The 13011-nt window shown below is 37.4% G+C and overlaps 1 protein-coding gene across 1 annotated transcript in view; it reads left to right on the plus strand.

Moving 5' to 3' along the window:
• NUFIP1 (nuclear FMR1 interacting protein 1) overlaps nucleotides 1-13011 on the plus strand; it is a 46988-nt gene that overhangs the window by 32642 nt on the left and 1335 nt on the right. Inside the window, exons 8-9 of the mRNA XM_059902761.1 lie at nucleotides 3670-3786; nucleotides 12469-12701. Coding sequence (XP_059758744.1) covers nucleotides 3670-3786; nucleotides 12469-12701 — 350 coding nt within the window. The remainder of the gene's footprint in view (nucleotides 1-3669; nucleotides 3787-12468; nucleotides 12702-13011) is intronic.

Consider the following 13011-nt stretch of genomic DNA (forward strand, 5'->3'; position numbering starts at 1 on the left):
TTATATCCTTCAATATTTTTCTTATACACATGTATGTGATTTTTTTAAGAAAAATGGAATCATTTTATTGAAAAGAAAAAAGAATAAGCTCTGAATCCAGACAAAATCAGGTTTCTTTTGTGGCACCACCTCGGCATAGCTCTATCATTCTGTACCAGTTAGCCTTTTTGAACTTGTCCTTAACTCATTCATGCAAGAGTTTGTTCTTCAAGTATTTGTTGAGCACTTATGTACTGTTCTAGGCTCTGAGGATACAGTACTGAACAAAGCCAAACCCCTTCTCTCCTGTACCTTATGTTCTGCTTGGGGTAGCTGCAGTAAATAGGGGTTGATATCCTTCATAACGATGAGTAAAGCTAAGGAAAAGGATAGAGAATGGCAGTTGGAGAAAGGGGTGTGCTATTTTATATAATCAGCAATGGCATCTGTATGATAAGGCGACATTAAGAAATCTGAGTAAAATTAGGGGCTGAGACCTGAGGGAAGAGTTTTCCAAGCAGAGAAAGCAACAAGTGCGAACACCCCATGGTGAGAACATGCTTTGTGTATTCAGGATTGGAGTGGAGTAAGCCATGAAGAAAGTGGTGAAGGATCAGATCAAGTAGGGTCTTATAGGCAGGAAAGGTCTTGGGACTTTACTCCGAGGTTGAGCAGAGAGGTGATGAGATGTGTTAAGGTGGAGAATGGACTGCAGAGGTGGGTCGGTCATATCAGAGGGTCCTTTTAGGAGGCTGCTAGAACTGTCCAGGTAAGAAATGTTGACTTGGACTGGGGTTATAGAAGTGAAGTAATGAGGAGGAGTATGATTCTGGATAGATTTTCAAAATAGAGCTGACCGTATTTGTTGCTAGATTGGATATGGTATGTGAAAAATAGAAGAGTCAAGGGTGATTGCTAGGTTTTGCCGTAGCCATGAAGAAGAGCTGGCGTTTATTGAGATGGAGACTACTGGCAGGCATGTTTGGAGGAGAAATCAAGTGCTTGTTTTTGGACATGTTAACCTTTGAGATGCCTGTTTGATACCCAAGTTGAGACGTTGAATAGCAGTTAGGTTATTCTGGAGTTTAGGGGATAATTGAAGGCTGGAGGTATACATTTGTGATTTACCAGCATCTAGATAGTACTTTAAGATTTGAGGTAAAATGAGGTCATAAGAGGAGGAGGAGGAGGAGGCATAAAGAGAAAAGGTTGCTGAGGATTGGACCCAGGGACATTCAAGAATCTTCAAGTTGGTCAATGAAGAGAATTTAGTAGGGAGACTGGGAAAGGAGAGCCAAGTGAAAGGGTTCTGGAAGCCAAGTGAAGGAAATGTTTTTAAAAGTAAAACATGACTACAGTTGGCCCTTGAACAATTTGGGAGGTTAGGGGCACCAGCCCTCCACGTGGTCGAAAATTCAAGTATAACCTGTAGTCTGCCTTCCATGTAATGCACTTCTTCTGTATCCACAGTTCCGAATCCATGAATTCAACCAACTGCAGATCAGTTTCAATAGTATTTACTATCGAAAGATATCTGTGTATAAGTGGACCCGTGAACTTCAAGCCCATGTTGTTTAAGGGTCAGTTGGACTGTCAAATGTCGTCACTAAGTTAAATAAGATGAGTACCAACAAGTATTCCTCTTTGGCAACACAGAGGACTCCAGTGAACTTGGAAGAAAAAGGTTCACTGGTGTGGTGGGCCTGAAAGACAGATTGGAGTAGATTTTGGAGCGTGTCAGATAGCTGTAGGAAATTTTAGGCCCAGGTGTTCCCTGGTCAATTATATAAATAGTTATTTGGGGTTTTGCTGTGAAAGGGAACAGAGAAATGGGCTATAGCTGGAAGACATTTATTAACATTCTTGACCATAGAGACATTTTGGTAGGATGACTTAATTTTAAGAAGAGGACTTCAATCTGTAGGAGATATTCTAGCCCACTAGTTAAGAATTGGGATTTGGAATCAGATAGCCAAAATTTAAATTTGACCCATGTGTTCTATAGATTTGTTACCTGAAGGATCATCCAGTTCAGATTCTCTCAATTTTGGTTTCATCATCTGTAATTAATAGTGAAGGCGGGGCTTCCCTGGTGGCACACTGGTTAAGAATCTGCCTGCCAAGGCAGGGGACACGGGTTCAAGCCCTGGTCCGGGAAGATCCCACATGCCGAGGAGCAGCTAAGCCCATGCGCCACAACTACTGAGCCTACGCTCTGGAGCCTGCGAGCCACAACTACTGAAGCCCACACGCCTAGAGTCCGTGCTCTGTGACAAGAGAAGCCACCATGATGAGAAGCCCACGCACTGCAACAAAGAGTAGCCCCAGCTCGCCACAACTAAAGAAAGCCCACGCACAGCAACAAAGACCCAATGCAGCCAAAAAAAAAAAAATAGTGACGGTGATACTTCAAAAGGATTAAATGAGCTCATGCTTTTAAAGAGCATTATATAGTCAACTGTATTGTACTTTTTGGTGCCTCTCTTTGGGTTTTAGAAGGAAATACTACACTTTGGTACATCATCATTCAAACAATGAGATGACCAGTGTCTATACTAATATTGTTACAGATTCTGTTTTGTCCACTAGTAACTTATTTATATGTATATAACTGCATATTTTCCTTTCCCTTTATTAATTCAAGAGAAAAGGTAATAAGTTAGCTAAAAATCGACAAGGAGCAGTTTTTGGAGGGGCTGCTGCTGGGCAGTGTGGGTTGGTGGAGGAGAGGGAATTTCACTTCATCCATCAGAAGGTGGTAATTCCATGCTCACATAAAAGTTTACTCCTGTTGCCTACTGGCATGTTTTGGTTTCCCTTAGACTGACTTGGTAAACGTTAAGTACTGTCTTGAAACATTTCATATTGGTTGTGGGTTGAGTTGGTTCATTACACAGACAAGTTACTTACTGTCTTCATTCTTCAGTCAGGCATTACTGACTTGTTTAGAATAGATGTAATACATTTTGAGAGCTGCCAAAAATAAATGTAATAGGTGGTGTCCGGGGGCTATAGCTAGGCTTACTGGGCTCTGATCAAACACTTTACCTTTGGCAGGCTCTTAGTACTTGGTAAATTCTCATAGTTGGCTTGTTTACTTAAGTTCTTAGAAGTTCTAAATAATAAAAATTTTGGGCAGATTCAGTTCAGCGTAACTCTTTGTGCCTTTAGCTATAGAATGGTTGAAATATTATATGTGTCCTCTAAACCAGTCTTAAAAACAACAAAAAGAGTGGATATTTTATATTTTATTTATTCTAAATCTAATTTTCAGAGTCTGTGATCCTAATCCAGTGAAGTCAAATAAATGTATGGCCTTCCTGCTACCTTAATAAAATTAATTAGTAGCATAAATAAAATAAAATAATTAATAACAAAGACTGTCTAGTTAATTTAGAGAAGGCCCAAGTTCCATGACCTGTGAAGCATGGTAAGAAACTGAGTCGTGTATAGCTTCCATTTGCCTCTCTGTTTTCTCTTTGGGGCAGGTAGCTTATCTGACCATAAAGATTTAAACCAAGGGGAAATTTTTCGAGTCTCCTGGATTTCATTTTTGGGAAGATTGAGGAAATGATCAGAAATTACTTTCTTTTCACTAGCACATGAGGGAGTGGGGGGCTGTCAGCTTTCTTTTTTATGGTGGTAGATATTTTTGGTATACAGTTTTACTCTTAGGTCTTTCTATTCCAGAGTCTGATAAAGAGGAGAAACCACAAAGTGCTGTCATACCTAAGGAAGTGACACCAGCCCTGTGCTCCCTAATGAGCAGCTATGGCAGCCTCTCGGGGTCGGAGAGTGAGCCAGAAGGTAAGTCATGGCCTCAGTTGTTACAGTTAGGTTTGTTTCGTTGCCTTTGATGTACACTACGCATCAATAGCATCCTTTCATGTGTATGTGTCTGAGGACCAGATGTGTCATGCACATTCTGTGATCCTCAAGTTCCTTCTTCATTTGATTCAGAAGTTAACATGGGATGAAGTGAAGTGAGAGAAATGGGGAAATGTATTGCTCCTCTAGGAGAAAAGGGCAAAAATAATATAATGAAAGCATAGGAAGGGGAAGAGATAATATCCACTAGTGAAATCAAAGAAAAATTCTAAAAGATATAGTGAAGAAGGTTAATTACTTCTCTCTACTCTCAAGAACCCTTGTCTTAACATGTTTTGCACCTTTAGTAGGTGGAGCGAGGTCCTTTAGGACAAAGAGGATAATAACATTCCTTACATGTATATGGGGTATTGCTCTTTATAGAGCTCATTTACCTAAATTATCTCATTTGGAGAACACAGTAACCCTATACTTGTGTTGCATTCGCCTGTGTATGTATTTTAAAGGTTGAGAGACACGGAATCCTTTAGATAGTCTTTCTGAGAAGTTAACATTGTTCAGGATACATGTCTTAACCTTTAAAGATGATAATAAACCAGCTCAATCACTAGCATCTCTTTTAGGGCCACCTAAAAGAGCTGCGAGTAGACTTGGCAGTATGGCAGTTCTTAACCCAAGGTTCATATCAGTAATCCAGCATTTGTTTAGTGAATAAGCATGTGTCCTATTGTGCCTGTGTACCTGGCTCTGCATGGTCATTTTATCTAGGCTTCACCAACCAACCATGAGAGAATTCATGAGTTTGTGTCTCAGATATGTAATCACAGTAGGGGCTGTACTCAAGATAAGAATAGAGGGTCTTAAAAGTGAATACGTAGGATGAAGGGAAGGTTTGAATGTAATTGGATGAAGATGGCAGGACTTTTAATGTTGGCTAGGCTAGAGAAAATCAATGTTTGTGTAGTTGAGATGTTGAAGGAAGAGTTGGGCTTTAATACGAAAGTTAAGGTTTAGATCTATCTAACAGGAATTTTTTTTTTTCCTTTTTTCCTTTTACCGTGGTAGCTGGCTAAAAGCTAGTTGAATTTTGAAATATAAACTACTTTGGCTTTATCAGAGTATTCCTTAGCAGATGGTTGCCTCTTCTTATTTCTTTTTTTTAATCTTCAGAAAAACAGTATTTATTTCTTTACTCTTGTTTCCATTATACTGATATGAAGATGAAGTTATTCTTTAAACACGTATTACATTTCCTGCTAATCATTTGTATTTATGACAGGTGATAGCAAAGAAAGCTATTACCAGATTACTGAATCCCATAAAAACAAGCTGTACTAATGCTTTCTTCTCTCATTCCTAAGATAAAACATTTTATACTCATGTCTTCATTTTGAGGCTGCCACTATTTTTTAAATTAGAAGGAAGAAAGGAAACTGGAAGGGATCTTTGAGGTTTCAACCCTCCATTTTATAGACCCTTAAGCTTCGAGAGGGTAGGTTTGCAAAGCTAGTATATGGCAAAGCTGATGTAAAGCTTAGGTTTAGGGACTTAAATGTCTAAAGAAGCCAACTATATTGCCTTCCATTAGTCTTTCTTTGTGTGGCATTTGCTATCTTCCTGCACAGTAATGCATAGCTTTTCTTTTCTAGTACATAACAGAAGATGTTGTCTGTTAAAAGATATGTTTGCTTTTGTATGAATTCATTTTGACTAATTGTCTAAAATGTCCTGCCTTAAGGAAAAAGGCCTTGCTTCACATTCCTAAGCCTTAAGAATTATTTTATGTAATTTGAATTCAGCTTTATTAAGCCATCCAGGTCACTAGCAAATTTCTAGCTTTCAGTGTTAATTCTGGGCTATAGGATAGGATAGGATATTGACACAGAGGGACTTCAGAATAAATAAACCAAGGAAATAAAGTGAGCCTTCTCTGAACCATGAAATAGCATCTAGAAGGCTGCTTATTTAAGTGGGTTCTAAATGGAGAGAAGCAGTCTGATTCTTTCTCACAGATTTTAACGACCATATTTTCATATTTAACACCTGTCTTAACTTAGGAATTAACATAGAAGTGTGTAGACGATCTTAAGCATGAATAGTGCTTTTCCAGAATGAATTTTAAACAAGGAAAGGGTCCTTCCAGAAACACTGAGCAAAAGAAGAGGCTATATACTTGGTTCTGGGGCTGTCAGAATCATTAAGATATAGACAGGAAAGAAAATTTCAGTGAGCAATATTTCCAAACGTTTTATCCATCCTGGGTCTTGCGTGTTAGTTTTTTGTTTTTGTTTGCGCCATATGAGAAGTTAAGCACAGTTTTGCAACTCCCCAAAATTGTTATGTTTCTTCAAACAGGTTTGGCTATGATTGAGGGACCTCCATACTGAAAACTGATTCAAAAGGCCACAAACCAAAAAAGAGTGATTTAGGTTTGAAAAAACTCAGTGGCCATGTTTTAAATCTATTTGGATTGATAAATATTACATTAAAATATGATACTAAGCTGGAAAATGTTGTGAACCTCAAGAAACATATAAATGGTCCCACTTCCTCATTCCTTAGCAGGGAATTGACAATATAGGCTCTGATTCATTTGTCTTTTTTATTCCTGGATTGGGAGAGCAATACTTGAAGGGAAAGGAAATAATAGAAAATAGTGCCCTAGTTTTTCTTTTTTGCCTTTAATTATTATTCCCATAGTTTTGAACTCTGCAAACCACTTGTGAATTCTTAGCTCCATTGTTCTATGGTTATATTTCTCTTCTTTTCCTCTTTTCCCCATTACTTTGAAGGCACATTAAAATCACTATCAGGGTAAATTCTTATATAGTGCTTACTCTGTTTCAGACACTGTTTAATGTGCTTTACTCATTTTATTATTGCAGTAACCTCATGAAGTAGGTGCCATTACTTATGAGGAAATTTAGGCAGAGACAAGTAGCTGCTCCAAGGTCACACAGCTAGGAAGTCTTGGATCTAGAACTTGAACCTAACAGTTTGTAACAGAGTCTGTGCTTCTAAAACTTACCCTGTACTTCCTTTCAAATGTAATATCCACATTCAGTCCTATGTAATGCTTGAATGTTGAGAGTTTTGAGGCATATGATTAGCCTGTTACACTCTTGTCCAGGCAATTGAACTCAGTTCCCGACTTCTAGAATAGAACTCTTTATATCACATCAGCCTATAATTCATGGTAATCAAAAATATAGAAAAACCATTTGGGGCTGAGAAGAGGGAATTCCTATCTTAATACTTGTGAATTTTCAACTGATTATATGGTTGTTTTTTTTTCTCAATATGGTGAAATACACCGATTGGTTTTCAAATGTCAAACCAACCCTGTATTCCTGGGATAAAGTCTGCTCGGTCTTGGTGTATTACCTGTTTAATACATTACTGGATTTGATTTGCCAATATTTTATTAAGGATTTTTGCATCCGTGTTCTTGAGGAATATTAGTCTGTGTTTTTCTTCTCTTATAGGCTTTGTCTGGATTTGGGATGAGTTGGGATCTGTTTCCTCCTCCTCTTATAAGGGTTTGTGTAGAATTGCTGCAATTTTTTCTTGTTTGTAGGATTCAGTAGTGAAACCATCTGTAACTGGCATTTTCTCTGGGGGAAGATTCTAAATTAATCAAATTTCCTTAATAGGTATAGCACTATTCAGATTTTCTATTTTTCCCTTGAGCCAATTTTGGTAATTTGTATTTTTCAAAAGAATTTGTTTCAATTTGACCAATTGTCAAATTTATTGGCATAAAGTTGTTTGTGATATTTTCTTGTGATATCTGTAGGATTTATAGTGATGTTCCTTCTTTGATTCCTTATACTATAAATTGGGGGTTTTCCCCCCTTTTTTCTTGATCAGATCATCTTGCTAGGTGTTTATTAATTTTATAAATCTTTTCAAGGAACTACCTTCTGGCTTTGTTGATTTTTTTTCTATTGTCTATTTCTAGTTGATTTTCACACTTTCACTCTTTCTCTCCTCCTCACTTTCTACCTCATTACAGTAGAAACTTAGATAAGTTATTTTAGATTTTTTTCATTTCTAATGTAAGCATTCAGAGCTATACATTTGCCTCCATGCATTGCTTTAGCTGCATCCCACAAATTTGACACATTTTGTTTTCATTTTTATTTATTTCAAAATATTTTCTAATTTCTCTTGTGATATGTCCTTTAACTCTGGTTATTTAGAAGTCTGTTGTTCAGCTCCAATTTTTGGAAGGTTTTTAAAGATAGTTTTCTGTTACTGATTTTATTTACTTCTGTTATGGTCAGAGAACATATTCTGTATGCTTTCAGTTTTTCAATTTATTGAGATTTGTTTTATACCCCAACACAAGGTGAATGTTTATGTGAACTTGACAAGAATGTGTGTTGGGTCGAGTGTTGTCAGTTTGAATTGGTTGTTAATGGTACTCAGGTGTTTCATATCCCTGCTCATCTTCTGTCTCATTGTTCTTCAGTTACTGAGAGAAGAGTATTCAAGTCTCCAGCCTTAATAATGGATTTGTCTATTTCTCCTTTCAGTTCTGTGAGCTTTTGCTGCATGTATACTGAAACTCTGTTTTTAGGTGTTACTGTTTTGTCTTCTTGACAAATTGACTTCTTTATCATTATGAACTGTCCCTCTTTTTCGCTGTCGATAGTCCCTGTTCTGAGATCTCCTTTGTCTGATATTGATATAGCCATTCCAAGGTTATGATTGCTGTATACACAGTATCTTCTTCTATCCTTTTACTTTCAACCTTTGACTTTATATATGCAGTCCTTACCTTGCATTGTTCCTTGGTAACTGAGACTTACTCTCAGTTCAAATTGTGCAAAGCAAGGACTGCCTGCAATTTAAGGTTGGTTTCTTGTAGACATTATGTAGTTGGTCTTGTTGTTGTTTACCAGTCTGACCACCTAACATTTTTTTTTTTAACATCTTTATTGGAGTATAATTGCTTTACAATGTTGTGTTAGTTTCTGCTGTATAACAAAGTGAATCAGCTATACGTATACATATATCCCCATATCCCCTCCCTCTTGCGTCTCCCTCCCACCCTCCCTATCCCACCCCTCTAGGTGGTCACAAAGCACCGAGCTGATCTCCCTGTGCTATGCGGCTGCTTCCCACTAGCTAGCTATTGTACATTTGGTAGTGTATATATGTCCATGCCACTCTCTCATTTCGTCCTAGCTTACCTTTCCCCCTCCCCATGTCCTCACGTCCATTCTCTACGTCTGCGTCTTTATTCCTGTCCTGCCCCTAGGTTCTTCAGAACCATTTTTTTTTTAGATTCCATATATATGTGTTAGCATACGGTATTTATTTTTCTCTTTCTGACTTACTTCACTCTGTATGACAGACTCTAGGTCCATCCACCTCACTACAAATAACTCAATTTCATTTCTTTTTATGGCTGAGCAATATTCCACTGTATATATGTGCCACATCTTCTTTATCCATTCATCTGTCGATGGACACTTAGGTTGCTTCCGTGTCCTGGCTATTGTAAATAGAGCTGCAATGAACATTGTGGTACATAACTCTTTTTGAATTATGGTTTTCTCAGGGTATATGCCCAGTAGTGGGATTGCTGGGTCGTATACCACCTCACCTTTTAAGTGGGGTGTTTAAACAAATAATTATAGTCAATGTTGTAATTATCAATATTTGTTTCTATTTGTTTCATCTGTTTTTGGTTCTATTTGTTTATTAGGTGTATCTCTTTATTTTATTTTTTAGGAGTTGGTCTACAGTTTATAGGATACAACTTTAACTTATCACAATATACTTTCAAATGATACTATAGCACTGCATATATAGAGTCATACCTCAGAGATATTGTGGGTTCTGTTCCAGACCACTGCAATAAAGCAAGTCATACAGATATTTTGGTTCCCAGTGCATATCAAAGTTATGTTTACACCATACTGTAGACTGTTAAGTGTGCAATAGCATTATGTCTTAAAAAAAACAGTGTACTCACCTTAATTAAAAAATACTTTATTGCTGCAAAATGCTAACCATCATCCAAGCCTTCAGTGAGTCATAATCTTTTTGTTGGTGGAGGGTCTTGCCTTGTTGTTGGCGGCTGCTGACATCAGGATGGTGGGTGCTGAAGGCTGGGGTGGCCGTGGCAGTTTCTTAAAATAAGACCCCAGTGACGTTTGTTGTATCAATTGACTCTTCCTTTTATGAACAGTGTCTCTGTATCATGCAGTGCTCTTTGATAGCATCTCATTCACAGTAGAACTTCTTTCAGAATTGAAGTCAGTCCTTACAAAACCTGCTGTTGCTTTATCAACTAAGTTTATGTAATATTCTAAATCTTTTGTTGTCATTCAACGGTCTTCACCAGGGGTAGATTTCATCTCGAGAAATCACTTTCTTTGGTCATCTCTAAGAAGCAGCTCCTCCCCTGTGAAAGTTTTATCATGAGATTATAGCAATTCAGTCACACATCAGGCTTCATTTTTAATTCTGATCCTTTTGCTATTTCTACCACATCTGCAGTTACTTCCTCCACTGAAGTCTTAAACCCCTCAAAGTCATCCATGAGGGTTGTAATCAACTTCTTCCAAATTCCTGTTAATGTTGCTATTTTGACCTCTTCCCATGAATCATGAATGTTCTTACTGACATCTACAATGGTAAATCCTTTCCAGAAGGTTTTCAATTGACTTTGCCCAGAGCCATAAGAGGAATCACTAATCTATGGCAGCTATAGTCTTACAAAATGTACTTCTTAAATAATAAGACTTGAAAGTCAAAATTACTCCTTGTCCATGGACTGCAGAATGGATGTTGTGTTAGCAGGCATGAAAACGACATGAATCTCCTGGTATGTCTCCATCAGAGCTCCTAGGTGACCAGGAGTGAGCAGTCATATTTTGAAAGGAATCTTTTTCTGAGCAGTAGGTCTCATCAGTAGGCTTGATATATTCAGTAAACCATGTCATAAACATGTGCTGTGTCGTCCAGGCTTTGTTGTTGCATTTATAGAGCACAGGCAGAGTAGATTTAGCATAATTCTTAAGGACCCTAGGATATTCAGAATGGTAAAGGAGCATTGGCTTCAACTTTAAGTCACCAGCTGCATTAGCCCCTTACAAGAGAGTCAGCTTGTCCTTTGAAGCTTTAAAGGCAAGCATTGTCTTCTCCTCTCTAGCTATGAAAATTCTAGATGGCATCTTTTTCCAATACAAGGCTGTTTCGTCTACATAGAAACTGTTGTTTAGTGTAGTCACCTTTGTTAATTGTCTTAGCTAGGTCTTCTGGATAATTTGCTGCAGCTTTACATCAGCACTTGCTGCTTCATCTCGCACTTTTATGTCATGATGACGGCTTCTTTTAAATCTCTGTTAGTTTCAGACCTTTCTTCTGCAGCTTCCTCACTTCTCTCAGCCTTCATAGAATTGAAGAGAGTTAGGGCCTTGCTCTGGATTAGGTTTTTGCCTTAAGGGAATGTTGTGGCTGGTTTGATCTTCTGTCCAGACCACTACAGCTTTCTCCATATCAGCAGTAAGGCTGTTTCCCTTTCTTATCATTTGTGTGTTCACTGGAGTAGCACTTTTAATTTCCTTCAAAAACTTTTCCTTTGCTTTCACAACTTGGCTAACTGGTACAAGAGGCCTAACTTCTGGCCTGTCTCAGCTTTTGACTTAAAGTGAAAAACGTGAGACACTTCCTTTCACTTGAACACTCAGAGGCCACTGTAGCGCAGTTATTAACTGGCGTAATTTCAATATTGTGTCTCAGGGAATAGGGAGGCCTGCGAAGGAGAGAGATGGGAGAATGGCAGGTAGGTGAAGCAGTCAGAACATACATATCTATGAATTAAGTTTATTGTCTTATGTGGGCATGGTTTGTGGTGACCCAAAACAATTACAATAGTAACATCAAAGATCACTGATTACAGATGACTGTAACAAGTTTAATAACAGTGAAAGTTTGAAATATTGAATCACCAAAATGTGACACAGAGACATGAAGTTTGAAATATTGAATCACCAAAATGTGACACCGAGACATGAAGTGAGCAAATGATGTTGAAAAAATGGATGGTGCTGATAGACTTGCTCAATGTTGCCACAAACCTTCAATTTATACAGAACACTCTATCTGTGAAGAACATTAAATCGAAGCACAGTAAAATGAAGTATTCCTGTAATTTAAGAATTTTACAGCAATATACTTAGATTTTCCTCTTCCCTTCCTTTGTGCTATTGTTATCTTAGATTTTAAGTCTATAGATGTTATAAACCCCACGTACATTGTTATTATTATTTTTGCTTTAAATAGTCAATTACCTTTAAAATTTTTTTCAAATGAGAAAAAAGGTCTTTTGTATTTATCCACATATTGACTTTCTGGCACTCTTCATTCCTTTGTGTGGATCCAAGTTTCCATCTGGTATTATTTCTTTCATAGGGATCATTTTCTGTAGCTCTTTGTGGTAATCTCCTCAATTATTGGCAGTCATAGCTCACAATTTGAAAAATTTTGTATAATACATTGTACATGCTCAGTTTTAACTAATAAGTAGCCAGTATTATGGCTGGGGAAGGGGAATATTATGGGGTTTTTTTTTGTTATCTTTGGAAGTTTTCCCTGTTTTTTAATTTGTTTTTTATTTTTGTGTTTACTTTTCATCACATTTAGAAGCTCCCATCAAGACTGAAGCAGACATTCTGGCAGAAGACCAGGTTTTTCATAGCAGTACTCCTAAGAAACCAAGTCAAGATGTTAAAGCAACTGTTAGAAATTTCTCAGAAGCCAAGTATGAGAGCCAAAAGAAAAGTTTTAAAAACACAAATCCTAAGAGGAAAAAGAATTATCGCAATTGTCAAACATTATTTGAACCAAGAACACACCATCCATATCTCCTGGAAATGGTAAGTGATTTTTCTTTATGTTCTGATCTTTGTGTTCTTCTCGTGTCTTGAAGATAGAGCTCCTGGGCTTGTGTGTGTATATTTTAAGGTTACCAGAGACATATGCTCCTTGAAGAGTTATCTATGTATCTTAATTCTGAAGCTGCATTTGAAATATAGCTGATATTCGGTAAATGTGGAATAATTACAATTTTCAAAACTGCTTAAAATAAAGGAATCTAGGTTTAAGTGGTTGGTAAAGAAATATGTATTGAAGTGTACTGACCTTTTTAAAGTTTTCCTGTTGAAAGCACAGCTAAATACAGTGCAG

This window comes from Balaenoptera ricei, chromosome 18, assembly GCF_028023285.1.
Source record: "Balaenoptera ricei isolate mBalRic1 chromosome 18, mBalRic1.hap2, whole genome shotgun sequence".
NCBI classification, from domain to species: Eukaryota; Metazoa; Chordata; class Mammalia; order Artiodactyla; family Balaenopteridae; genus Balaenoptera; species Balaenoptera ricei.